The sequence below is a fragment of the Salvelinus sp. IW2-2015 genome, linkage group LG21 (assembly GCF_002910315.2).
Source record: "Salvelinus sp. IW2-2015 linkage group LG21, ASM291031v2, whole genome shotgun sequence".
NCBI classification, from domain to species: domain Eukaryota; kingdom Metazoa; phylum Chordata; class Actinopteri; order Salmoniformes; family Salmonidae; genus Salvelinus; species Salvelinus sp. IW2-2015.
Genome location: NC_036861.1, coordinates 3,151,556 through 3,178,456, shown reverse-complemented (window position 1 = coordinate 3,178,456; position 26,901 = coordinate 3,151,556). Strand labels below are relative to the sequence as shown.

General features: G+C 45.4%; 3 protein-coding genes across 7 annotated transcripts in view; 2 read left to right on the top strand and 1 right to left on the bottom strand.

Annotated features, from left to right (window-relative positions):
* Positions 1–1,440: 1,440 nt before the first annotated feature.
* cygb2 (cytoglobin 2) lies at positions 1,441–11,669 on the bottom strand. Its single transcript, XM_024014050.2, has 3 exons — positions 11,431–11,669; positions 1,971–2,202; positions 1,441–1,702 (listed from the first exon to the last, which is right to left on the bottom strand). Exons 1-3 carry the CDS (start codon positions 11,586–11,588, stop codon positions 1,538–1,540), a joined length of 555 nt encoding a protein of 184 aa, XP_023869818.1. The 5' UTR covers positions 11,589–11,669; the 3' UTR covers positions 1,441–1,537.
* Positions 11,670–16,943: 5,274 nt separating this feature from the next.
* On the top strand, positions 16,944–19,781 carry si:dkey-45d16.4 (scaffold attachment factor B1). The gene is made up of 4 exons (XM_024014011.2): positions 16,944–16,993; positions 17,823–18,087; positions 18,232–18,434; positions 18,809–19,781. Exons 1-4 carry the CDS (start codon positions 16,960–16,962, stop codon positions 19,144–19,146), a joined length of 840 nt encoding a protein of 279 aa, XP_023869779.1. The 5' UTR covers positions 16,944–16,959; the 3' UTR covers positions 19,147–19,781.
* Positions 19,782–20,001: 220 nt separating this feature from the next.
* LOC111982382 (phosphoribosyl pyrophosphate synthase-associated protein 1) overlaps positions 20,002–26,901 on the top strand; it is a 31,322-nt gene continuing 24,422 nt past the window's right edge. For 4 of the 5 annotated variants that reach the window (XM_024013946.2, XM_024013947.2, XM_024013943.3 and 1 more), the window contains exon 1: positions 20,002–20,585. In XM_024013946.2, the coding sequence (XP_023869714.1) occupies positions 20,503–20,585 (83 nt within the window). In that variant the 5' untranslated portion in view covers positions 20,002–20,502. Of the gene's footprint in view, positions 20,586–22,199; positions 22,615–26,901 lie in introns of those variants that run through there. The other variant, XM_070433817.1, reaches the window with a different exon arrangement.

Sequence of the window (26,901 nt, the reverse complement as noted above, 5' to 3'; positions counted from 1 at the left end):
ACCAGAGCGCAGGAGTTACCATCAGAGACACAGAGGAGATTGGATCTAAACTGACATTCAAAATCTATTTGTAGTGTATTCAGAGGAAAAGTCGGGAGCAGGGCTCGAACTTGTGGCATCGTATTGTACATGCCAACCCAACATGGTTTAAACTGTACCAAAGTGTCTCGACCTATTGGTAGGGTTGTAGAGTGCTTAGTATATCAGATATGGTCGATATGAATCTTTTTTCTTACCCTAGTGGTTCAGAGGTGAAAGATACACTGATGCTACTTCAAAGGGTCCGTTGTATTTCCAGAGACCTCCGGAGTCCGTTTCTTAAACCCTTAATGGAGAGTTTAATGAGGAAATGTAAACCAAGTAAATGCTCCGTAAATATTAGCATATGGGTGGTCAAAGTCGGCAGAGTGGTGTATGTGTGTGTGTGTGTGTGTGTGTGTGTGCTCGTGCATGCATGCTTATGAAGAGGAGATGGCACCTTAACAGTGGTCTGTCAGCCTGTGGCTCTGTCCCATCACTTTGAAACTGTTTATACATTTAAATAGCCATTTGCCGTATGGACAGGGTGATAGCAGATGGGTGTGTTTGTATAGTGCATGAGATGGGCATGGAAAGAGACAGGGTGTGTTTGGGAATCCAAAGTGGCATACTTTCAGTAAGCAACAAAACTCCCTAAAATGGAGCCTTTAGTTCCCTTGAAAACATTGGAGATTTACAATACTACAATGAGTGTTGGATGAGGGCATAGAGAATACACACGCTCACTTACTGTACGCTATACAGACAACACCCCAGGGGCTATACAGACAATATTTCCGGGGCTATACAGACAACACCTCAGGGGCTATACAGACAACACCTCAGGGGCTATACAGACAACACCGCAGGGGCTATATAGAAAACACCTCAGGAGCTATACAGACAACGCCTCTGGGGCTATACAGACAACACCGCAGGGGCTATATAGAAAACACCTCAGGAGCTATACAGACAACACCTCNATACATTTAAATAGCCATTTGCCGTATGGACAGGGTGATAGCAGATGGGTGTGTTTGTATAGTGCATGAGATGGGCATGGAAAGAGACAGGGTGTATTTGGGAATCCAAAGTGGCATACTTTCAGTGAGCAACAAAACTCCCTAAAATGGAGCCCTTAGTTCCCTTGAAAACATTGAAGATTTACGATACTACAATGAGTGTTGAATGACGGCATAAGAGAATACACACACTCACTTACTGTACGCTATACAGACAACATCCCAGGAGCTATACAGACAACAACTCAGGGGCTATACAGACAACACCTCAGGGGCTATACAGTAAAGTACACACAATGAGTCAGCAGGGAGAAGGGAAAGACTCCCCCAAAAGTTGAACACAACAAGATATTCTATGAACAGTCGCAGCCCTAAAAATCACCTTCCTCCATCCCTGTTCCCTTCATTTTTCTTGGACAGGGGCATTACAGAGACCAAACTTCCCCTTCAGGATCCGTACAGACCGTTACAGCCCTGCACTCCCCTGCTATCGCCCCTCACACTGCCGAGCTGGAGAGTTGCACCCAGCCAACCTCTGTGTAGGCGCCCGTCACATGCCAGTACACCGCCCCCATCAGTTTGGTCCACACCATTTGCACTTCTGCCGTGAAGAATTCTGGGAAGTCCTCCGAGAACACCTCCAGCAGTACACCACACAGGATCTGAGAGATGGAGGAAGGGAGAAAGTGAGATAAACAATGAGGAGAAAGGTGAGAGGAAGAGGATGGCAAGATGTAAAGAAAAATACTAATTGCTAGATGAAAAAAGAGAGAAAAAATGGAGGAGAGCAATCTCATCTAACAAAAGCGCCCTCAAAGCCTTTCCAGTTGGCCTCAACTTGAAACAGAGCAACGCAACTTCAGTCCTCTCCACTCAAAACCTTTCAGAGGGACATTACGGACCATTAACACAGACAAGCCACGCCCTCACCTTAAAATACATAGGCTCCACCTTGTGTTTGACAGCATGCGCCTTGCCCACCAGAGCAAGAACAGAGGACACCTTTTCTGGGTCGTGGAGGTTCTCCACCACCTTGTTGATGGCGCCCATCACCTGGCGGGCGTGGTGCTTCAGCTGGACACTGCGCTCCATCTCCTCTGGGTCATCCATGTCCTGAAACTGGCTGAAGTACTGCTTGGCCGATGGGAAGTTCACAAAGAACCTGGAGGACAGAAGAGCAATACCATTCTTACTCTGTGATTTTCCTGGAACTTCTGGTGAAAAGGTTTATCTATGGCTCTGGGTAGAAGTTAGTGTACTCATAATATCATAATACCCACAGAACGACCATGCAATCAAACAATATCAGGGGAAGTCCAAGAAACTGGGGGACAAAAGAGTCAGGGTTAGAGTTAGTACCGAGCCATGATGGTACAAGCCCAACTTATGTGGATAACATCCATGCTGGTTTCAAATGTTCCAGGACATTGATATTCTAATTAGACAATAACATTCTTATTCAAATGTCCTCATAATCCACACAGAGCAACCCAGAAGATATCAACATGCCTACAGGCCATCAAATGATGTCAGTGTAAAAATGAGGGATGAATAATGTCAGTTTAGACCCTGGGCAAAAGTCACTGAAATGACTGAAATGACTGAAATCGGTACTAGTGGGGAATATGTACGCTTCAGAACATTTGATCGAAGCGTTCAAGGTCGAAGATTTCTGAATCTACTCATTGAACGGATGCCCTGTGGCCATAAAGTCACATGCGTTACAGAATAAATTCCGGAGACATTATTGCTCGTTGTAATGTGTGACCTAGAGCTAATGAAAACTACCCGAAATGCACAATGTGCCTCGAGTTGTAATCAGCCTCTTACCATAGCCTCATCTGCATCTCGGTGATTGGCTTTACTTACACTTGTCACGACTTGGGCTTACGACTCAAGTGTTTACGCCCTGCGAGTGGAGTGTGCGGCTCACTTCTCATGATTTCTACGTGTCTACTTGGAGCCTTGGAGAATCTGCTCGGGGCACCACCAACACGCAGCACGGGGTGATTGGCAGGCGGGAACGGTAAAGTGGTGCTGATTGAGGCGAGGAGCGTTAAGATCGTTACGTTTCTTTGAGTGTAATTAGAGGCAGGTGCTGCTGTGGACCGGAGGAGCGAGACTGTTGGCAGTCGATGTTCCTCTCGGAGCATTTCACCCGCGGTGACTGTGCGTAGGAGGTTTCCTCTGCCTAAATGCTTCGGCATTGATTATGAGCCACAGAACAAAACCTGCAATACACAGCGATAAAGGATGCAAAAAAACTCTATGTCCTGTGACTGCTTTGTCATCCACAAAAGTGACAGTAGATACCAGCCTCTATGTGAGCCTGGCATGTCCTCAAGTGCTTTTGTCAAGACCTTCCCTCCCTAGTCACAGATACGGTATATCCTGCAGAACGACACACTTGTCCTGAACGGAAAAGAATGGAAGTTCAAAAGGAAGAGCACCTCTCTGAGGATTACTGGACTTCACACAGAAGGTGTTATGACTGATGTGTGTGTCGTCTATGGACTAGTTTGAACTGCAAGTTATTTTAGGGCCACACAGTAAAGCCCATTGTCCAACCACCCTATGAGAGGTAAGCTGAGAGAATGGGAATGGCCCGGCTTTGTTTTGATTGAGGTCTACAGTTTGTACATCACCACCGCCAAGACTGACCACATCAGGCCACCTCAATTAGCGGCTGTGCATTTTTGACGATAAGACTATAATGAGGTTTCCGCAAGCGTACAAGGAGATATACGGGGGGTATTTTTTGATTTTTGTCTCTGTTCTCACCCTTTCTGGTGAAAGCACAGCATGATTTCAATGTAAACAAACGAACACTTGGAACACACATACACTCTCGTCTTGTTTCACCCCTGACCCAATTTGACTCATGTAAGTGCTTTACACTAGTGCGGCTGAATGGGTACGAGGGTTTAGTTATTCAGCGTTGGTTAGGTTTGGCCCCTGGCAGCAGCGCTACACTACACTGCATCCCCGCAGATCCTGTGACAAGCTACGCTATGCTAAAGAGGCGCCTGCTTGCCTGTAGCTGTCCCCAAGCCAAGCTCTCCCAGCTGTCGCTACGTCACTTTGTCTTTGAAACAACAAGGGACACTTGCTTGTTGTTCCTTGCAGATAAACATGAAAGTCCCTTAGAGCTTTGTGAGGAAAGGACTTTTTCTCTTAGAAGTCAGAAATGAAGGACTTTTTTCGTATACCTTGCCAATCCTCTTCAGGGACCCCTTTTATAGGTTCAAGAGTACTGTGCAATATACTGTTAAATATACAAACAGTGTATATTCACTTTTATATCTGCATGTATATTTCTACATCTCGTATCTCATTAATGCAAGACTGTTAAAACATTTGTCTTGAAACCCTAACACAACCAGAACCAGAGAGTGAGAGTGGAGTGTCTGGAGTGTCAGAGATGCTCTCACACTGAATTGCCCCAACCTGTCGCTGCATTTAAATGAAGTCATCAAAGCAGCACCATTAGTGGCTTGTTGGTCACATTCTAATTAGTCTTGAAGGGTTCTTTTCGGGAAGGCAACACGCTTTCGAGGACTGAGAAAAACCACCTTGACTAACTTGAGCGAGCATCAGACACAGAGAGGTGGTTTCCCTTTATGGTCATTCAAAGCACTATATGGAATCAAATCAAGTCTCGACTCCTCGGTCCTCAAGATGGACCACTTTGGAGAACTCCATATCCATCATGCTAGTATCAGAAGCATCCAGTCACTGCCTAATACTATTGTTCGATGTTTGGTGATTTCATTGAGCTGCCATTTTTTACAGTACTCGAGATGGCCGGAGGTGGTCTCCTCACGGGTGAAATTGCATTTGTGCGCATTGATGACGACATTAGCCTAGGCTATTGTCACTGTCCATTCTTTCCAACCATCCAAGCAGAAGGATAGAAATGCAAATAGCAAAGCATTCACATGGCGAACCATGGAAGTCAACCGAACCGTGGAAGGATTTGACCCAGTATCCATCCACTCAATCCATTCAATGTGCTTTCAGGATAGCTATTAGACCATTATCCATTCCACACAGATGATCTGCTTACTCGGGCCATCTGCTTGTTAATAGGAGCAGGCCAATTAGTGGGTACAGTGATGTCTCCGTTTCCCTGAATCGGAGGGATGTTAGGGAGTGTGACATACAGTACCAGTCAAAAGTCTGGACACACCTACTCATTCAAGGGTTTTTCTTTATTTGTACTATTTTCTACATTGTAGAATAATAGTGAAGACATCAGAACTATGAAATAACACATATGGAATGATGTAGTAACCAAAACAAGTGTTAAATAAATCAAAATATATTTTTGATTTTAGATTCTTCAAAGTAGCCACCCTTTGCCTTGATGACAGCTTTGCACACTTTTGGCATTCTCTCAACCAGTTTCACCGGGAATGCTTCTCCAACAGTCTTGAAGGAGCTCCCACATATGCTGAGCGCTTTTCTTTCACTCTGTGGTCCAACTCATCCCAAACCATCTCAATTGGTTGAGGTCGGGTGATTATGGAGGCCAGGTCATCTGATGCAGGACTCCATAACTCTCCGTCTTGGTCAAATAACCCTTACACAGCCTTGAGGTGTGTTGGGTCATTGTCCAGTTGAAAAACAAATGATAGTCCCACTAAACGCAAACCAGATGGGATGGCGTATTGCTGCAGAATGCTGTGGTAGCTATGCTGATTAAGTGTGCTTTGAATTTTCAAATCAAATCGTATTTGTCACGTGCGCCGAATACAACAGGTATTCTTATTTACAGAAATGCTTATTTACAGGCTCTAACCAATAGTGCAAAAAAATTATTAGGTGAACAATAGGTAAGTAAAGAAATAAAACAACAATAAAAAGACAGTGAAAAATAACAGTAGCGAGGCTATATACAGTAGCGAGGCTATAAAAGTAGCAAGTCTACATACAGACACCGGTTATTCAGGCTGATTGAGGTAGTATGTACATGTAGATATGGTTAAAGTGACTATGCATACATGATGAACAGAGAGTAGCAGTAGCATAAAAGAGGGGTTGACGGGTGGTGGGTGGCGGGACACAATGCAGATACTCCGGTTAGCCAATGTGCGGGAGCACTGGTTGGTCGGCCCAATTGAGGTAGTATGTACATGAATGTATAGTTAAAGTGACTATGCATAGATGATAAACAGAGAGCAGCAGCAGCGTAAAAAGAGGGGTTGGGGGGGGGCACACAATGCAAATAGTCCGGGTAGCCATTTGATTACCTGTTCAGGAGTCTTCTGGCTTGGGAATAAAAACTGTTAAGAAGCCTTTTTGTCCTAAACTTGGCATTCCGGTACCGCTTGCCATGCGGTAGTAGAGAGAATAGTCTATGACTGGGGTGGCTGGGGTCTTTGACAATTTTTATGGCCTTCCTCTGACACCGCCTGGTGTAGAGGTCCTGGATGGCAGGCAGCTTAGCCCCAGTGATGTACTGGGCCGTACGCACTACCCTCTGTAGTGCCTTGCGGTCGGAGGCCGAGCAATTGCCGTACCAGGCAGTGATGCAACAGTCAGGATGCTCTCGATGTTGCAGCTGTAGAACCTTTTGAGGATCTCAGGCCAAATCTTTTTAGTTTCCTGAGGGAGAATAGACTATGTCATGCCCTCTTCACAACTGTCTTGGTGTGTTTGGACCATTCTAGTTGCTTCTACACCTGCATTGCTTGCTGTTTGTGGTTTTAGGCTGGGTTTCTGTACAGCACTTTGAGATATCAGCTGATGTACGAAGGGCTATATAAATACATTTGATTTGATTTGATTTAGTTTGTTGTTGATGTGGACACCAAGGAACTTGAAGCTCTCAACCTGCTCCACTACAGCCCTGTCGATGAGAATGGGGGTGTGCTCGGTCCTCCTTTTCCTGTAGTCCACAATCCTCTCCTTAGTCTTGGTTAAGTTGAGGGATAGGTTGTTATTCTGGCACCACCCGGCCAGGTTTCTGGCCTCCTCCCTATAGGCTGTCTCGTCATTGTCGGTGATCAGGCCTACCACTGTTGTGTCGTCTGCAAACTTAATGATGGTGTTGGAGTCATACCTGGCCGTGCAGTCGTTGGTGAACAGGGAGTACGGGAGGGGACTGAACACGCACCCCTGGGGAGCTCCAGTGTTGAGGATCAGCGTGGCAGATGTGTTGCTACCTACCCTCACCACCTGGGGGCAGCCCGTCAGGAAGTCCAGGATCCAGTTGCAGAGGGAGGTGTTTAGTCCCAGGATCCTTAGCTTAGTGATGAGCTTTGAGGGTACTATGGTGTTGAACGCTGAGCTGTAGTCAATGAATAGCATTCTCACATAAGTGTTCCTTTTGTCCAGGTGGGAAAGGGCAGTGTGGAGTGCAATAGAGATTGCATCATCTGTGGATCTGTTGGGGCGGTATGCAAATTGGACTGGGTCTAGGGTTTCTGGGATAATGGTGTTGATGTGATCCATTACCAGCCTTTCAAAGCACTTCATGGCGTGAGTGCTACGGGTCTGTAGTCATTTAGTAAGGTTGCCTTTGTGTTCTTGGGCACAGGGACTATGGTGGTCTGCTTGAAACATGTTGGTATTACAGACTCAATCAGTGACATGTTGAAAATGTCAGTGAAGACACCTGCCAGTTGGTCAGCACCAACTACCAGCACACGTCCTGGTAATCCGTCTGGCCCAGCAGCCGTGTTTATGTTGACCTGTTTAAAGGTCTTACTCACGTCGGCTATGGAGAGCGGGATCACACAGAATTTTAAATAAATCACTGAGAGTGTCACCAGCAAAGCACCCCCACACCATCACACCTCCTCCTCCATGCTTTACGGTGGGAACCACACATGCGGAGATCATCCGTTCACCTACTCTGCGTTTCACAAAGACACAGCGGTTGGAACCAGAAATCAAAAATTTGGACTCATCGGGCCAAAGGACAGATTTCTCGTTTTTCTTAGCCCAAGCAAGTATATTCTTCTTGTTGGTGTCCTTTAGTACAGTTTTTTTTGCAGCAATTTGACCATGAAGGCCTGATTCAGGCAGTCTCCTCTGAACAGCTGATGTTGAGATGTGTCTGTTACTTGAACTCTGTGAAGGATTTATTTGGGATGCAATTTCTGAGGCTGGTAACTCTAATGAACTTATCCTCTGCAGCAGAAGTAACTCTGGGTTTTTCTTTCCTGTGGCGGTTCTCATGAGAGCCAGTTTCATCATAGCGCTTGATGGTTTTTGCAATAAAAGTTCTTGAAATGTTCCGTATTGACTGACCTTCAGGTCTTAAAGTAATCATGGACTGTCGTTTCTCTTTGCTTATTTGATGTGTTCTTGCCATAATATGAACTTGGTCTTTTACCAAATAGGGCCATCTTCTGTATACCACCCCTACCTTGTCACAACACAACTGATTGGCTCAAATGCATTAAGGAAAGAAATTCCACAAATTAACTTTTAAACAAGGCACACCTGTTAATTGAAAGTCATTCCAGGTGACTACCTCATGAAGCTGGTTGAGAGAATGCCAAGAGTGTGCAAAGGTGTCATCAAGGCAAATGGTGGCTACTTTTGAAGAATCTCAATATAAAATATATTTTGATTTGTTTACACTTTTTTGGTTACTACATGATTCCATGTGTATTATTTCATAGTTGTGATGTCTTCACTATTATTCTACAATGTAGAAACATCAAAAATAAAGAAAACACTTAGAGGTGTGTCCAAACTTTTAACTGGTACTGTAGGGGCAGTCGGGAGGCTTTGCACTCAGTAGGATCATCAGACCCAGCAAGCATTCAAGCCTGGGCATGTCATGTTATGCTGGTGAATAAGGACCCAAAAGCGACTTAACAGAAACAGAGTCTTTATTCCAGTCTATAACAAAAACGATAATCCTGGATATAATCTCAGGTAAAGTCAAACAGGAAAACTGAAATCCTCTAGGCAGTAGAGGGGAACAACTGGATACGCGACCACAGACTGCAGGTCGCTTCGGGAAGGCGCAGGCCGTAGCTGATATAGATACCTGCTCACACGAGCATCTGAAGAAGGCGGAAACACGACAGGGCGGAACAAGGACACAGAACAGCAAACATCAAACAAGGATCCGACAGGACAGAAGCGGAAACAGAGGGAGAAATAGGGACTCTAATCAGAGGGCAAAATAGGGGACAGGTGTGAAAGAGTAAATGAGGTAGTTAGGAGAATGAGGAACAGCTGGGAGCAGGAACGGAACGATAGAGAGAGAGAGGGAGAGAGGAAGAGAGGGAGGGGGAGAGAGAGGGATAGAAAGAGGGAAATAACCTAATAAGACCAGCAGAGGGAAACGAATAGAAGGGAAGCACAGGGACAAGACATGATAATCAATGACAAAACATGACATGTCAAGATATCCTGTGATCTTGTTGTCAAGGGACAGAGAGAAATGAAAGATAGACAGAAAGAAAGAGACATAAGGAATAGAGAATGGGAGGGAGACTCAGGAAAGCGAGAGAGAATAGGAGGGAGACGGATAGTGAGAAAGAAAGTGAGGGAGAGAGAGGAACAGATATGGAGAATGAAGAGAGAGACCGAGAGGGAGAAGTCGAGGGAGACAGTGAAGTGCCAAAGCTTGTTGCTGTTACCCACAGATAAAACGACACACACACACGCACCACACCCAACACACACACACACACACACACACACACAACCACACACACAACAACCACAACCACACACACACACCACACAGCACACACACACACACACACAGAGAGATAACTCTACACACTCTCTGCCTCAGAGCTTTCCCTACGGGACTATCTTGTCGCTCCGACTCAAAATCAGAGCACATCACTGCCTTAGCGCGCCCCGCTGTCCGTTTTAACGAGCCCTCTCGGTGTTCCATGTGGAACACCTGAAGACAACACTGGGACAACACTGAGACAACACTGAGACAACACTGGGACAACACTGGGACAACACTGAGACAACACTGGGACAACACTGGGACAACACTGAGACAACACTGAGACAACACTGAGACAACACTGAGACAACACTGAGACAACACTGAGACAACACTGGGACAACACTGGGACAACACTGAGACAACACTGGGACAACACTGGGACAACAATGGGACAACACTGGGACAACACTGAGACAACACTGAGACAACACTGAGACAACACTGGGACAACACTGGGACAACACTGGGACAAAAGTCAAACGCATCCCCGCTCAATCAGACAGCGACTCTTTATTCAGATGCAGAGCCTCAGCATTAAGACCAACACACACGTACAAACAAAGTGACAGACAACGTGTAATATTATAATTCCAATAAATAAAGAATAATAAGCAGTCATCAAGGTGCCACAGAAAGGTACCTGCTAAACTGGTGGTGCAAGTTTAGAGTGAAAATGTGACAGGTAAAAGATGTCAAATAGGTGTAAAGCACCAACTGAACAGCTAGAACAGGAATGTCTGCCTCAGACAGGGGGACATTTAAGCAGAAACATGTGCTCTCTCTCAATTGTAGTGTCTTACAAAAATAGTCTGTAGAATGAAGAGGGCTTCTGAGGAATAGCTTTTTAATGAGGACAGAAGTGAGTGAATGAGAGCAGAATTGTCTGTGTGTGTGTGTGGTCTGTGCAGTGGGGACTCAATCTCCCTGCCTATTCCAGAGCCTGCTGTGGGCTTTCATAGAAATGCATGAGCCCCCTCCAATCTGCACAAATCTATGGAAAACACACATCCAGCGGTGCTCAGCTGCAGTAAACATCAGTGGAAACCTGTGTCTATATGTTGGTCGAGTCTAGTCCCCATTAACCCCTCCATGTACCCTCCACTCACAACTTTTTTGCCCAAACTTTTCTATGCCTGATGAGATGCTGTACATGAGAACGTACTTTTTTAATTGTACACTAAAATTGCAGACCCCCAGCCCCATCTCTGAGGGGACCGGCCCCCCCCCCCCCCCCCCCCAATGCCATCCAGCCCCACCAGCTACACAAACCTTATGAGCACCCCCTGATACTCCACGTACCTTATGAGGACCACCAGCCTCAACACTATGAGGACTCTAAGCCCCACATACTCAATGAGGACCATCAGCCCTATATGTGCCTTAGGAGGACCTCCAGCCCCATCACTATGGAGACCTCCAGCCCCATCACTATGGAGACCAACAGTCACACCATTATGGAGACCAACAGCCCCACCACTATGGAGACCAACAGCCCCACCACTATGGAGACCAACAGCCCCACCATTATGGAGACCAACAGCCACACCATTATGGAGACCAACAGCCCCACCAATATGGAGACCAACAGCCCCACCACTATGGAGACCAACAGCCCCACCATTATGGAGACCAACAGCCCCACCACTATGAGGACCCCCCCACCTGACCACATACCTTATGAGGACCGACACGCCCACGTCCTCGCAGTTCTCGTAGACGTGTACCCAGGTGTTCTGGATGATCTCCCGCTCGGCATCGGTCAGCGGCTCGGCCCGCTCCGGCCGCTCCCCACGCTCCATCGTCTCTCCTCCTACGTCTCTCGGCGACTCCATCCGAGACGACCTCCGCCGCAGCAGCTCGGAGGCTCCCGGCAGCAGCGAGCGGGGGAGGTAGGGAGCRAGGGAGGGGGGGAGGGAGAGGGAGAGCTGTGAACCCACGGCGACGGAGAMGGAGGGATGGAGGAGACAGACGGAGCAGCCTTGTACGCTACCCACCCCCCACCCAAACCACCCCTCTCTCCCTTTGCTCTCCTCTCCTCCAAAACTTGTCCTCCACTGTTAATACCACTTCTTTTTTTTATTCCCCTCACTGTTTCTCTCTTTCTCCGTTTCTTTCTATCTTTCCTTCTCTGGTAGGGGAGCTGTCTTCCCTCTGAACTTCTGTGTTTGTGAGGACCTGATGGAATGACGGAGGGAGTGGGAGAGAGGGGTGGAGAGAAAAGAGAGGGGGTGGGGAGAGATAGAGAGAGGGGGTAGAATAGAGAGCATCTAGGATCTCTGTATTGTCCTCCCGCCTCCCTCTCACACACTCTCCTATCTCTCCCTCCTTCCCCCTCTCTTTCTTTCTCTCTCTCTCTTGCTTTCATTTTGTCTACCTAATGTGCGCAGACACGCAAACACACGCACGCACACACACACACATGTATGCACACACATGCACGCGCGTGCACACACATACACACGCACACACTCCTCACAACTGTTTATAGAGCGATTCCGCTGTCTCCATCCCTGGGAGGGCACAGAGAGACAGGCGGACAAACAAGTGTGCACGCGCATGCATGTGTGTGTGTGTGTGTGTGTGCGTGCGTGTGTTTGCATGTGTGCGCACATTAGGTAGACAAAATTAAAGAGAGGGGAGAGATAGGAGAGTGTGTGAGAGGGAGGCGGGAGGACAATACAGAGATCCTGGATGCTCTCTATTCTACCCCCCCCCTCTCTATCTCTCCACCCCTCTCTCTCCCACTCCCTCCGCCATTCCATCAGGTCCTGACAAACACAAAAGTTCAGAGAGAAGACAGCTCCCTTACCAGAGAAGGAAAGAAACAAAGACATGGAGAAAGAGAGAAAGAGTGTGTGCGTGCGTGCATGTGCGCGCGTGGTGGGGTTCTGTGTCGTCTCATGAGAGAGCTTGTATAAACTGTGACAGAAAAAGCTATAGGAAGCCTCTGTCTTTCCACAGACTCTCACAGGACATTGTGCCTGACAGTTTGACAGGTAAAGGAGATCGAAGAGAGAGAGAGAGAGAGAGAGTAAAAAAGAGAAGTTACCATTTGCGTTCAGGCTATTGAGAAAGTTATGAAATGAATAATGGAGGCCAAGAACAAAGTCTAAAATATGAATTACATTGTCTGTCATAGAGTATTTACATCTCACGGATTGAATTGTATTGGATGTATGATTCATAAAACATCTTGATGAAACCATTCAAAAGTAAACTCAACAAAAGTCTGGGATCGTCTGGTTTGAAATGACACTTTGATTTGTGCAGTGCAGACAGACCAACACAAGAAGATTGAAGAAASCTGCTACWGAAGGGGTCAATCTGCATTGAAGATATTGAAAATKCCACATTTGACATTCGCTCAGTGGCTCGCCACAGCCAGAGGAGACGGTTAATAAAATGCTGGCTAGGGGGAGAGAGAAGGAGGTTACGGTGACAGTTTTATTGTGCCATGGAGGCTATAGAAAAAGCCTGCCTGCCGTTGAGACCGAGCTGTCACAGCATTTGAAAGATGACAGATTTCTGTACAGTGTGGCACCCATCAACACTAAACTGAATTGCACACTAATGTCTGTCAGACGTTCCACGTGTCACTTAGGCTGCGTTTACACAGTCACCCCAATTCTGATCTTTTGCCCAATTATTAGCAATAGCTCTGATCTGATTGGTCTTAAAGATCAGAATTAGGCTGGCTGTGTAAACGCAATTATGGACATAATTAAATGACCCCCTGCTCATATACCTACAGTATACACTGTTCATAGCATAGTATGAGTATAAAGAATTTCTACTGTGGGAATATAAAGTTATTGGCCATTAACATCTACTGAAACACAAAGGATTTTGCAAATTGGCAAAGGTTTGTTCAAAATCTCACTAGATTATGAAGACCGAGTCACAGACTACTCATACATGTATAAAGCATTTGTACTGTGTAAATGTAGCTTGGGGCCAAGTTAGCGTCTATGATCATAGTGTATGATAGTATTCATATTATCACCTCTCCATCTCAGACCTTGCTGTAAGTAAACAACATGTACACTGAGTGTAAGAAACATTAGGAACGGATGCTCATTCCATGACAAAGACCGACCAGGTGAATCCAGGTGAAAGCTATGATCCCTTATTGATGTCACCTGTTAAATCCACGTCAATCAGTGTAGATCAGATGTCTCCAACCTTTTCTAGCTTAAACAATTAAACATATCGCGAGCTACACATTTTTTGGCTTTCCAATTCTTTTTTGCTTGCTCCTCCTTCTTCTCTTCTCCTCCCTGCAACTCTTCCCCGGGTCCTTTCTGTCAATATACCTGATAAAATAATGGTTAATAAACAACTCCAAAGGGGGCCCTATAAAATGTGTGATTTCTTTTACGAATTATGTTTTATCTTCTCCCAAATATGGTTCTCAGTTTTTTTTATTTTTTAGATTGAGTTTTTCCCCCTTAAAATTACAATTGTTAATAGAGAAACAACGAAGTTGGATGTTCTGAGTCCATGTCAATGCTTAAATCACATCAGAAGGAAAACCAATTGGTCTGGAAGAACACTAACACATTTAGTGATGAATGTGCCATCTAATGTGCTGGTCTAGCAACGGTTCTGTACTGCTGCAGCTCATTTCATGGCAAAGTTAGCAAATAACGAATTGTAGATATAAAGTATATAGTTCTGCCAGGTAAGCCTACTTTGCAGTTAACATTTAACCTCTAAGGATCGGTCACCCCCTCCCATGGGACAGTTGAGCTAACGTAGGCTAATGTGAGTAGCATGAGGTGTAGTAACAAGAACATTTCCCAGGACATAGACATATCTGATATGGACAGAAAGCTTAAATTCTTGTTAATCTAACTGCACTGTCCAATTTACAGTAGCTATTACAGTGAAAGAATACCATGCTATTGTTTGAGGAGAGTGCACAGTTATGAACTTGAAAATTTATTAATAAACAAATTAGGCACATTTGGGCAGTCTTGATACAACATTTTGAACAGAAATGCACTTTGCACATATACTGCTGACATCTAGTGGCCAAAATGTAAATTGCGCCTATATTCCTAAGTCATATATTGGCCTTTCTCTTGCATTTCAAAGATGATGAAAAAAAATATATATAAATATGCATGTTTTTTTCTTTGTATTATCTTTTACCAGATCTAATGTGTTATATTTTCCTACATTAATTTCACATTTCCACAAACTTCAAAGTGTTTCCTTTCAAATGGTATCAAGAATATGCATATCCTTGCTTCAGGTCTTGAGCTACCGGCAGTTAGATTTGGGTATGTCATTTTAGGCGATAATTGAAAAAGAGTGTCTGATCCTTAATTAATTGAGAAGGTTTCGGGGGAAAGTATTTCTGTCAACCCACAAGGGCACATGTGCATGTACTTTCAGAATTGTTTGGCGAGCAATTCATAGGTGGGCTACGAGCTACTGGTAGCTTACGGGCTACAAGCTACTGGTAGCTTACGGGCTACAAACTACTGATAGCTTACGGGCTACAAGCTACTGGTACCTTACGGGCTACCGGGAGCTTACGGGCTACTAGCTACTGGTAGCTTACGGGCTACGATCTACTGGTAGCTTACGGGCTATGAGCTACTGGCAGCTCGCAATCAACCTGTTGGAAACCCCTGGTGTAAATGAAGGGGAGGAGACGGGTTAAAGAAGGATTTTTAAGCCTTGAGACAATTGAGACATGGATTGTGTACGTGTTCCATTCTGAGGGTAAATGGGTAAAACAAAATATTTAATTAACTGCCTTTGAACGGGTATGGTAGTAGGTACCAGGCGTACCAGTTTGAGTGTGTCAAGAACTGCAGAGCTGCTGGGTTTTTCACGCTCAACAGTTTTACGTGTGTATTAAGAATGGTCCACCACCCAAAGGACATCCCAGCCAACTTGACACAACTGTGGGAAGCATTGGAGTCAAAATGGGCCAACATCCCCGTGGAACGCTTTCGACACCTTGTAGTCCATGCCCTGACGAATTGAGGCTGTTCTGACGGCAAAAGGGGTGCAACTCAGTATTAGGTGTTCCTAATGTTTTGTACACTCAGTGTAGATGTACATTTGACTTCTTCAATGAGACACTGGTCAAGTAGGTCAGTTGCCAGTTGGATCCCATCTCTAAGAGTGTCCCAAATGGCACCATATTCCCTACTTTTGCACTACTTTTGACACGGGCGCACTTCTTTTGACCAGAGTCCTATGGGCACTGGTAAAAAGTAGTGCACTATATATAGGGAATAGGGTGCCATTTAGGACACAGGCTAGATGTGTGTTTTTAGGAGTGCGCCTACTCTGGTCTGATGGGGGAAAGACCATTATAATGACTATTGCATAACTATTATGGTGATGTGTTATACACAGCACATTAAGCCTGTCCAATACCTCAGTAGATTTCATTAGCGCCAAGTCACCGTGACAAGATAAGTGCCTTGCGTTTGGCCAGTAACCGAAAGGTCGCTTGTTCGAATCTCCAGGCAGACTAGGTGAAAAATCGGTCAATGTGCCCTTGAGCAAGGCACTTCACCCTAATTGCTCCTGTAAGTCGCTCTGGTTAAGAGCGCCCGTCAAATGACTAAAATGTGAGAGAGTTGCAGGGGGGCAGAGTGACGTGTGTGTGTGTAAGTGAGCGAGGTGGATGGGGTCAAAAGGTGGGAGGTAAGAGACCACCTGAATACTGATGATATTCAAATGTAATTATTCAACACATCATTCCAGTAAATAGCTCTTGACCTGGAGAGTGAATTATGACCTTTGAGGTGCCACTCACTCTGAAGTGAGTGCATTGTTCAACTGTTTATGGTCAATAAAAATAAATCAGATGCAGAATAGAGCAATCTTATGTAGGTCAACTATATATTCCAGTATTCCAGATTGCCTGTTACCATGCCAAGTCAAAGCCACAAGTGAATATGTTCTGTATTATGGATTGTACAGAGCATCCAGCCCCTTTTCTCTGTGATGATGGAATTGACTTCACTTGTCAGAATATACCAGAAACTTTACGCGCGGTACTTTGACCCCATCTTGTGGACACTCCGCGGTCCTGCACAATTTTCGCCTCGCCAGTTTTGCCAGATTTCCAGAGAAGTTGAGTTACACGTCAGAATGGAACCTGTACTGGTGAGTGGACGTGTACTGTGACCTCAACATTTTGTGTGTATCAGCTGATCCCGGATACATGCAGATATGGAACGTGTGGTGGAGATGGCAAATAACGGTGGTGAGCCCGACATAAACTGCTACGTCTGACATTACATATTTTATTGTTCATAAATCCATAACCAGCATTTGTCATTTTTATGCGGCTCGTGTGATTTTCCTGTGCGCGCGCTGGCCCATAATAAACAATGCAACATTTATACTTTAATTTTCTAACTGCGTTGCCTCTGCATGGGTAGACGTGCCGTGTTGCTTGCACTTGTGCCTGGAATGGCAAAGCGTTTTAGCAACTAGCCTACATCACCAGGCAAATAGGGGGCTTCGGCTGTTGCTTTGACAGTGAAAGTGATAATATCGGCTTTGCTTTGTATGACAGCTGATCCCCAATCGACAACAAATAACCTTCAGGCCGTTCACAGTTAAATTACGTTTATGATTAAATACTTTGCCAGGGTTGTAATCATTAGCTTAATATGTTACAAATCGTTTCGCCCTGTTGTAAAACCGTTTACTTCAAACGGAAAACGCAAACGAGAGTTTCTCTTGGACAAATTCAAATAGGGTCTCACCCGTTTTTCTTTACGTTTCCAAAATGACTACAACCAAGTTATGTTTCCCAAACATTCACCAATGTGAACCCCTTATATTCAGCCCAGTAGTTTATCTTGCAGCTCCCCATGTTGAACTTCGAGTTATTTCCTTACCATCTGGATTGTCTATTTACTTTCTGAAGTAGCAATTGAGGAGGAACAATCAGTGAGGCTTGAACCAGTGTTACAGTATAAGTGCACTAAGGTCCAGACCTCTTGGCAAAGATCATATCTGAGGATTCTATACCAATAGTCTACGACTTAGATATTGCCTCTCACTTTTTCCGTCCCCCTCCCTAGGTTTCTCCCTCGCCGGGCCCTCCACCACTCCCCGCAAGCGACAGGTGCGATTCTCCGCCCGCCACGACATCCTGCTGCTCCGTGAGGTCATTGCTCAGAACCCGTTCTGTTCCAAGGAGTCGGGTCGTATCTGGGCCCGTGTCGGGGAGATCATCACTGCTGCCCTGCAGGACGAGAGCTTCGAGGTGGACGCCCGGCGTTGCAGGGAGAGGACCATGCTGCTGCTGGACTACTACAAGAAGCAGGACTTCCCCAGCCTACGCAGGTTGGTCAAGACTGGCCAGAAGTTGACATTAGACATACATACACAAGAGTCTACACAAGGCTTAATAGGAGGAATGTATTAGAAGCTGATACCCAACCCTGTGTGTCTGTGTCTGTTCATGCTTATGTGCCTGTATGTGTTCAGGTTTGGGACAGAGAGGCTGTATGCCCAGAAAGAAGACCTACTCCACGAGGTGTTGGAGMTGGAGGCAGAGAAGGGTCTTCTGGCCAGCGGGGAGAGTAAGTACCAGGATGAGGAACTCAGGAAACGAGCCCTGGAAGAGCTGGCTAGTCTACCAGAGCAGGACAAACCCATCATTATCTCCACACAAACAGGACAACCCAAAGGTAAGAACCCCATCCAAGTCTGTTTAGATCTGTGCAGTGAGAGAATAACTTTTAGATCTGTGATCATATCCAAAGGGAGGAAGGAAATAGGACACACACCTGAAGAGATTACTGTTATTATAGCACTACTGTGACCAAACCAGTGGTTCCCCTGTAATTGCTTAGAATGCCCTGCCCTTGCCCCGCCTAAAACCTGTTGTCTCTGTGTGTGCTGGTACTCAAGAGACACACAGTGACATGTTTGCTCCTCAGCAAAAATTGAGTGACTACAGACCAAAGAAATGATAACCAAAAAACATTGACCTTTTGAGACTTTATCCTCCCCATCACCAACTATCTCCCTCTCTATTCTCTCCCCTCCCTGCCCCCTTCAGTCCCCACGACCCCAGAGCCCGAGGAGCAGCAGGAGGACCTGGCGGAGCTCTCTCTAGTCTCGGCGGCGCCCATGGCCAAGCAGCCTTGCCAATGCTGCTGCCAGACCTACTCAGAGATCCTCAGCTTCCTGGAGAAGCGCTCGGAGGCGGAACAACGACTGCGGGAGGAGGAGCTATTGCTGAGGAGGGAGGAGCTAGAAATCCAGAGGAGTAAGATCACTCTGGAGAGAGAGAGGCTGGGGGCGGAGAGGAAGGAGAGGGAGAGGAGGTTCGAGCTGGAGAGCCAGGAAAGACAGGTCATATTGGACCTGCTAAAGGAGAAGGTGCTCAAAGGATGAGAGGATTGGTGGGGTGGTGGAGGGGGGCAGGTGAGGGACTGAAGGAACCCTACGTGTATGGTGTGGACATAACATTAAGACGTTGGGAGGGTGGTACTACCTCTGAATCGCACCCTCTGCCCCTTGTTCTACGCCAATGGCCTTAGTGAAGGAATCTGCTGTGACACCCATATCCAAGTGTGGAGAATCATGCCTAGCATTGAGCTAAGCTGGATGACCGCGTTCCACAAGAACACTGACAAAAAATAGGTAGCACATCCTCACACTGTACATACCCACATATTATCTTATTAAACAAATCCTTTGGTGATAGAATAAAGCTTTTCATCAAATGAAATTTTTATAGTGAAAAGACAAAATTGCCAACAATTCTCCCAATGTCAATGAACTCTTTAGTCAATTCTGACTTTGTGGTCATTATTATGAAGCTGTTCCTGCTGAAAATTCAAGAAAGTACTTTTACGTAACCTCCTAATGATATGGGATGGCTGCAAGCAATTTTGAAACTGTATTTGTTAATTGAGGAAATAGTATACAAAAGTTTAATTAGGCTAGTTAGATTTCTAGGAAATATGACAAAGTTGTGTAACAATTTATTTATTTATTTGTATTGTATTAAATTATACATGACCTACCGTTCCCCCCTGAAATACCACTTTTTAAGTGTTACCTACATGTTTCTTCTACATAATAACTCATTACTTGAGCGTCTCTTTACGGCTTTTTACGCTTGCTACGTAAGGTTACTCTTTGACCTCGCGCATGATTGAAGTGCTCTGAGTGGTTGAAAATTCGAACTAACCGCCCTCTGTTCCAAAGCAGCAATCACATTGGATTATTATACTGCCAATATGTTTATCGTTGGCTACCCAATGAAATTACTCATATTATTTTCTTTGACGCGACCTCATTGCTACAAAGTTTACATTAGCTACGCTAGAAGCAACATTGTATACACTTTTTGAGATTACACGAGTCTGCTGTAGTGTACTTTTATTACAAAATATTTTTCCAACTAGGTGGAGCGCGTTTTTCGTAGAGTAGCCTACAGATCTATGTGCGGATGTGGAAAAACTCAGTTTTCTAGTTTGTTAGACCAGTCATACTGCGATCGATAAGTAGACTTGTTTACTTACGCCAGTTATGTAGGTTAGCTACATGTAGGCCAGTGTTTATGCTTTGAGATTTTGTAACATTCCGCACTCATTCGACGTATTTCCGTGTTCTTAAATCCTGAATTTATAGTCGATATTGTCAATGTGAGTAGGCAAAATACGTGTACATTGACCTTTATAAGGCCTCATAAATCTCGTTTGTCATTCTCGAACTTCAAAGCTTTGCTATAGTCACTCAACAATGAATATCTCTAAAAGTGGGTACCGTGTTTTCTCTGCTAACTCGACCACCGCATGCACCGAGCTCGCCAAGAAGATCACGGAGTAAGTATATGCTGCGCATTCAAATTAATCTCTTGCAACTCTCTCAAATTACATTTTTCCCCTATTCAACTGGATTTGAAAGTTGTCAAAAGACAAATTAGTGGTGGCCTAGCACAGTGGTTCCCAAACTTTTTCGATTAACGTAAACTCACTCACTTTTGTACATCGCCTTGGTCCCTACAATTAACCTTATTTTAGCGCCCCAAAAACGTAATACTTCTAGATCAACTGTAATGTCAGTACCATTGTAAAGCACAATTTCTCCCCTTTCCAACAGAATCAATTACATGACCCCCACGCTGCCCGTTTCTGCATGATTCAAGAAGGCAATGAGTCCCGTCGGGTCTTTTTAAAAATGGCGGGTGGGGAAGCGAAACTAATGTGTGATAGTGAGAAGAGAGATGTGTGTGAAAATAGCTTTTTTTCACTCGATCTGTCCAACTTATCACCTTATCGCCTCTCAAATGTAAATAAAACGCTATAAAGAGTTTATATAATGTGTCATAAAACGTCACCTATTTGAAGGTTTGTGTTGAATTTGAATTGGGTTTTTAGGGCGGTGCTAAAGTGATCTTAGAAGTAAACAGTGGCTTTGAGAATGATGCAGTGATGATGCAAAAAATGACTAGGTATCCCCCCTTGCCCCCGTCACTGTCCATTTCTTGTTTTTAAAGGATGAGAGAAGTGCTACACCTGGTGGAGAGAGATTGTAAGACAGAAATAGTTGCTTTATGCGTGCTGTACGTTACGGCATGACGCGTCACAATGTAACGGAGGGTCCGTTTTTTCAACTTTTCTCCAATACTATAGATCCATTACCATGTCAATCAACGCTTGAAAAGAAACGTTGTTCACACCCCCGATTTTGAAGTCAACACAGTCGCTACAGTCCCATTAGTTTTCTTTGTAGCCTCGTTTGAATGTTGCGGTTGTGCACATTTGTACGGAATGGGGTGAGTTTACGTTACTGTTCCACAAACTGAATTTTGCTCTGCCGGAGTACCCCTGAAGTACCCCCTCGTGTGCATTTTACCAGTGGGCCTATGGTCTCATGAGTCTTCACAAGTACCCCCTGTGGATAGGCCAAGTACCCCTAGGGGTCCTAGTACCCCTGGTAACCACTGGTCTAGTGTTATTGGCCGCTGCTTCTAGAGAACATGTACCGCTGCCAGTGTGGGTTTGAATCCAGCCCAGTGTTCTTTCAGTTAAAATGCTTAACTTTCCTCTCGCCTATACAATAAAATAAGTAAAGGACGGGACTGTCCCACTCCTTTAAAAAAAAGTTGTGGAAAAATATCAGAATTGGGCTATCTGTGTAAAAGCAGCCTTTTAAGCCTATTTTTAGGTCACTAGACTCCAGAGGATCTGTCACTCAAAATTGCAAGGATGAGAGAGAATGACGTCACACATAACTTTGCTAAGAGACTTCAAGCAAACTGGTCTAACAAACAGGGCCCATTCCAGGCAAACAGTATTTCAAACATAGGGGCAGTTACAGTTGCTGCCCCAGACACTGACCCGTTTTTCCGATTCACATGTTTAAGATACAAGTGCATCGGTCTGCGGACCGCAAACCGATCCAAATGTAACATGCATTGGTCAGAAAATTCATTAAATTGCATTCTTTCTGGCCTCCCGAGTGGCGCAGTGGTCTAAGACACTGCATCGCAGTACTAGCTGTGTCACTTGAGATCCTGATTCGAGTCCAGGCTCTGTCGCAGCCGGTCGCGACCGGGGCACCCACAATTGGCCCAGCGTCGTCTGGGTTAGGGGAGGGTTTGGCCCGTAGGGATGTCCTTGTCCCATCGCGCTCTAGCGACTCCTGTGGCAGGTGTACGGTGTTTCCTCCGACACATTGGTGTGGCTGGCTTCCTGGTTAAGCGGGCATTGTGTCAAGAAGCAGTGCAGCTTGGTTGGGTTGTGTTTTGGAGGACGCACGGCTCTCGACCTTCGCCCCTCCCGAGTCCATACCGGGAGTTGCAGCGATGAGACAAGACTAACTACCAATTGGATACCATGGGAAAAAAAGGTGAATGTAAGAAGCGCTCATCACTTCAAATAGGCTACGTCATTTTTAGAAACAGGAGTTTGGCCATTCTGTGGCTTTAGGCTCATGCGAAGGTGGCTGGAAAGCAGGCTAGCAGTGGAGCCACTGGGGATGCTAAACACCCTTTTGGCCACTCTTGCCAGGCTGGGCAGAGATGCATAGTTAAATTCTTCTATAGGTTGGCCTAAAGATTTTTTGGCAAAATAACCCAATCAAAAAGGAAAGTTACTTGAAGTGGGGATATGCCAGGCCTATTGGGCCAAAATCAATTCTGGCCTATTGTATAGATAATAGAACAACAGTGAACAAAACTTAAGAGATCTGATTGTTAGTTTAGAAATACTTTGTAACACTGACACTTAGTTATCTATCCACCTCATTCCTTTCTTTTAGCATGTGCACGTAGTAAGTACACATCATGCTTTCGGAATACTTATCTTTTCAGATTCCACCCACCCAAAATCAAGTAAGTCATCTTGATTTTGCCCCTGTGTTTTATCAGTTTCTTTATGAAAATATTTAGCCAACTCATGACCGTAGCTAAAGCAAGGGGCTGTAGCAGCACACAAGTAGACTACAGATGCATGCTGGGCCGGTCATGCCCTGAGCTTGTGAAGTGAGCACTATTGGAGCGGGCGAGAAGGCCAACGCTCCAGCCTTTGGGAATCTCGCTCCAGCCCCGCTTACATACTCTGCAACTGATGAGTCCTCTCCTTCAGTGTCGAACTGCATGTAACTGTGTTGACAGTCATTGAGCTACAAGTCATTTTGCATGCCGAGAAATCTCAGGCAATATTTTTTTTTTTACCCGTATTTTATTTATCCTAGTCAAACTTGTACTGTGCCCAGCTTCACACGCTGACCAACGCAAGGTTGGAGGGCTGTTCCGTATCTTGCTCATCTGCATGGCACTTTCAGCATTCAAATTCTAAAATAGCTTGCGTGATATTAGGCTTTATTAGTTGAGTGACAATCTATGTAATTTGCTAGGTTATTATCTATTTTTATTTTATTTAACTAGGCAAGTCAGTTAAGAACAAATTCTTATTCACAATCACTGCCTACGGCCAAACCCGGACGACGCTGTGACAATTGTGCGCCGCCCTATGGGACTCCCAATGACGGCTGGGTGTGGATTCGAACCAGGGTGTCTGTAGTGACGCATCTAGCACTGAGATTACATTTACATTTAAGTCATTTAGCAGACGCTCTTATCCAGAGCGACTTACAAATTGGTGCATTCACCTTATGATATCCAGTGGAACAACCACTTTACAATAGTGCATCTAACTCTTTTATTACTTTATCCTATCCTAGGTATTCCTTAAAGAGGTGGGGTTTCAGGTGTCTCCGGAAGGTGGTGATTGACTCCGCTGACCTGGCGTCGTGAGGGAGTTTGTTCCACCCATTGGGTGCCAGAGCAGCGAACAGTTTTGACTGGGCTGAGCGGGAACTGTACTTCCTCAGAGGTAGGGAGGCGAGCAGGCCAGAGGTGGATGAACGCAGTGCCCTTGTTTGGGTGTAGGGCCTGATCAGAGCCTGAAGGTACGGAGGTGCCGTTCCCCTCACAGCTCCGTAGGCAAGCACCATGGTCTTGTAGCGGATGCGAGCTTCAACTGGAAGCCAGTGGAGAGAGCGGAGGAGCGGGGTGACGTGAGAGAACTTGGGAAAGTTGAACACCAGACGGGCTGCGGCGTTCTGGATGAGTTGTAGGGGTTTAATGGCACAGGCAGGGAGCCCAGCCAACAGCGAGTTGCAGTAATCCAGACGGGAGATGACAAGTGCCTGGATTAGGACCTGTGCCGCTTCCTGCGTGAGGCAGGGTCGTACTCTGCGAATGTTGTAGAGCATGAACCTACAGGAACGGGTCACCGCCTTGATGTTAGTTGAGAACGACAGGGTGTTGTCCAGGATCACGCCAAGGTTCTTAGCACTCTGGGAGGAGGACACAATGGAGTTGTCCTTGAGATGCAGTGCTTTAGACCGCTGCGCCACTCGGGAGCCCCATCTGCGCTGTTAAATGTTTTTACCGGAATAAAAGTAAGGTACTGGAGACAACTCTATTTTTTAATCTCACTAGGAAAGTCCGTTAATTTTTTTTTTACAATACTGCCTACCCCTGCCAAACCCTCCCCTAACCCGGACGACGCTGAGCCAATTGTGCGCCGTTACTGGGACTCCCGATCATGGCCGGTTGTGATACACCCCGGGATTGAACCTGGGTCTGAAGTGATGCCTCCAGCACTGTGATGCAGTGACTTACACCTCCGTGCCACTCAGGATCCCAAACGGACTCATCTGGGTATAACTGCTGAACAGGCCTTACAATAGATTTTATTTTGATTGTTTAGGTTCACAATCTGGTTTACGTTTTGTTAATTTTGCATTGAACAATCAGTGTATATGGTCATTTTTAGATATACAGGGTGAAGTTGATAATTTCATAATGAGGACAGCAATCACATGGAGGCCCACTGCATGGCCAAAGCGAGAAGAGAAGATCTCTGTTAGATCTTTGTTAGAAACCATTGGATTTTGAGATGGGTGTAATCCAGTTGTGCTATACACTGAGTGTACAAAACATTATGAACACCTGCTCTTTCCATGACAGACTGAACATGTAAATCCAGGTGAAAGCTATGAAAGCGTATTGATGTCACTTGTTAAATATACTTCAAGCAGTGTAGATCAAGTGGAGGATTAAAGAAGGATTTTTAAGCCTTGAGACAATTGAGACATGGATTGTGTGTGTGCCATTAAGAGGGTGAATGGGAAAGACAAATATTAACAAAAACGTTGTTCTTAGTGTTTTGTACAGTCAGTTTATATTCATTGACTCATAATTTGTAAACAATAAATATTGAAACATTCCTAGCTCAGACACTTAATCTGCAAAAATGACAAGTTAATTAGTTTTGAATGACACAAATATTCATTTTCACAAAGTCTGCTGCCTCAGTTTGTATGATGGCAATTTGCATATACTCCAGAATGTAAAGAAGAGTGATCAGATTAATTGCAAAGTCCCTATTTGCCATGCAAATGAACTGAATCCCCCAAAAACATTTCCACTGCATTTCAGCCCTGCCACAAAGGACCAGCTGACATCATGTCAGTGATTCTCTCGTTAACACAGGTGTGAGTGTTGACGAGGACAAGGCTGGAGATCACTCTGTCATGCTGATTGAGTTCGAATAACAAACTGGAAGCTTCAAAAGGAGGGTGGTGCTTGGAATCATTGTTCTTCCTCTGTCAAGCATGGTTACCTGCAAGGAAACACGTGCCGTCATCATTGCTTTGCACAAAAAGGTCTTCACAGGCAAGGATATTGCTGCCAGTAAGATTGCACCTAAATCAACCATTTATTGGATCATCAAGAACTTCAAGGAGAGCGGTTCAATTGTTGTGAAGAAGGCTTCAGGGCGCCCAAGAAAGTCCAGCAAGTGCCAGGACTGTCTCCTAAAGTTGATTCAGCTGCGGGATCGTGGCACCACCAATAGAGAGCCTGCTCAGGAATGGCAGCAGGCAGGTGTGAGTGCATCTGCACGCACAGTGAGGCGAAGACTTTTGGAGGATGGCCTGGTGTCAAGAAGGGCAGCAAAGAAGCAACTTCTCTCCAGGAAAAACATCAGGGACAAACTGATATTCTGCAAAAGGTACAGGGATTGGACTGCTGAGGACTGGGGTAAAGTAGTTTTCTCTGATGAATCCCCTTTCCGATTGTTTGGGGCATCCGGAAAAAAAGCTTGTCCGGAGAAGACAAGGTGAGAGCTACAATCAGTCCTGTGTCATGCCAACAGTTAAGCATCCTGAGACCATTCATGTGTGTGGTTGCTTCTCAGCCAAGGGAGTGGGCTCACTCACAATTGTGCCTAAGAACACAGCCATGAATAAAGAATAGTACCAACACATCCTCCGAGAGCAACTTCTCCCAACCGTCCAGGAACAGTTTTGTGACGAACAATGCTTTTTCCAGCATGATGGAGCACCTTGCCATAAGGCAAAAGTGATAACTAAGTGGCTCGGGGAACAAAACATCGATATTTTGGGTCCATGGCCAGGAAACTCCCTAGACCTTAATCCCATTGAGAACTTGTGGTCAATCCTCAAGAGGCGGGTGGACTTACAAACCCACAAATTCTGGCCAACTCCAAGCATTTATTATGCAAGAATGGGCTGCCATCAGTCAGGATGTGGCCCAGAAGTTAATTGACAGCATGCCAGGGCGGATTGCAGAGGTCTTGAAAAAGAAGGGTCAACACTGCAAAT

What these genes read in the sequence shown, in the direction of transcription:
- cygb2 (XM_024014050.2), bottom strand. Translation starts at nt 11,588, where the DNA reads ATGGAGTCGCCGAGAGACGTAGGAGGAGAGACGATGGAGCGTGGGGAG. An exon ending in GGCGTGTCGGTCCTCATAAG is followed by an intron (nt 2,203 to 11,430) that starts GTATGTGGTCAG and finishes TCTGTCCTCCAG; the next exon opens with GTTCTTTGTGAACTTCCCAT. An exon ending in TGGAGCCTATGTATTTTAAG is followed by an intron (nt 1,703 to 1,970) that starts GTGAGGGCGTGG and finishes TCCATCTCTCAG; the next exon opens with ATCCTGTGTGGTGTACTGCT.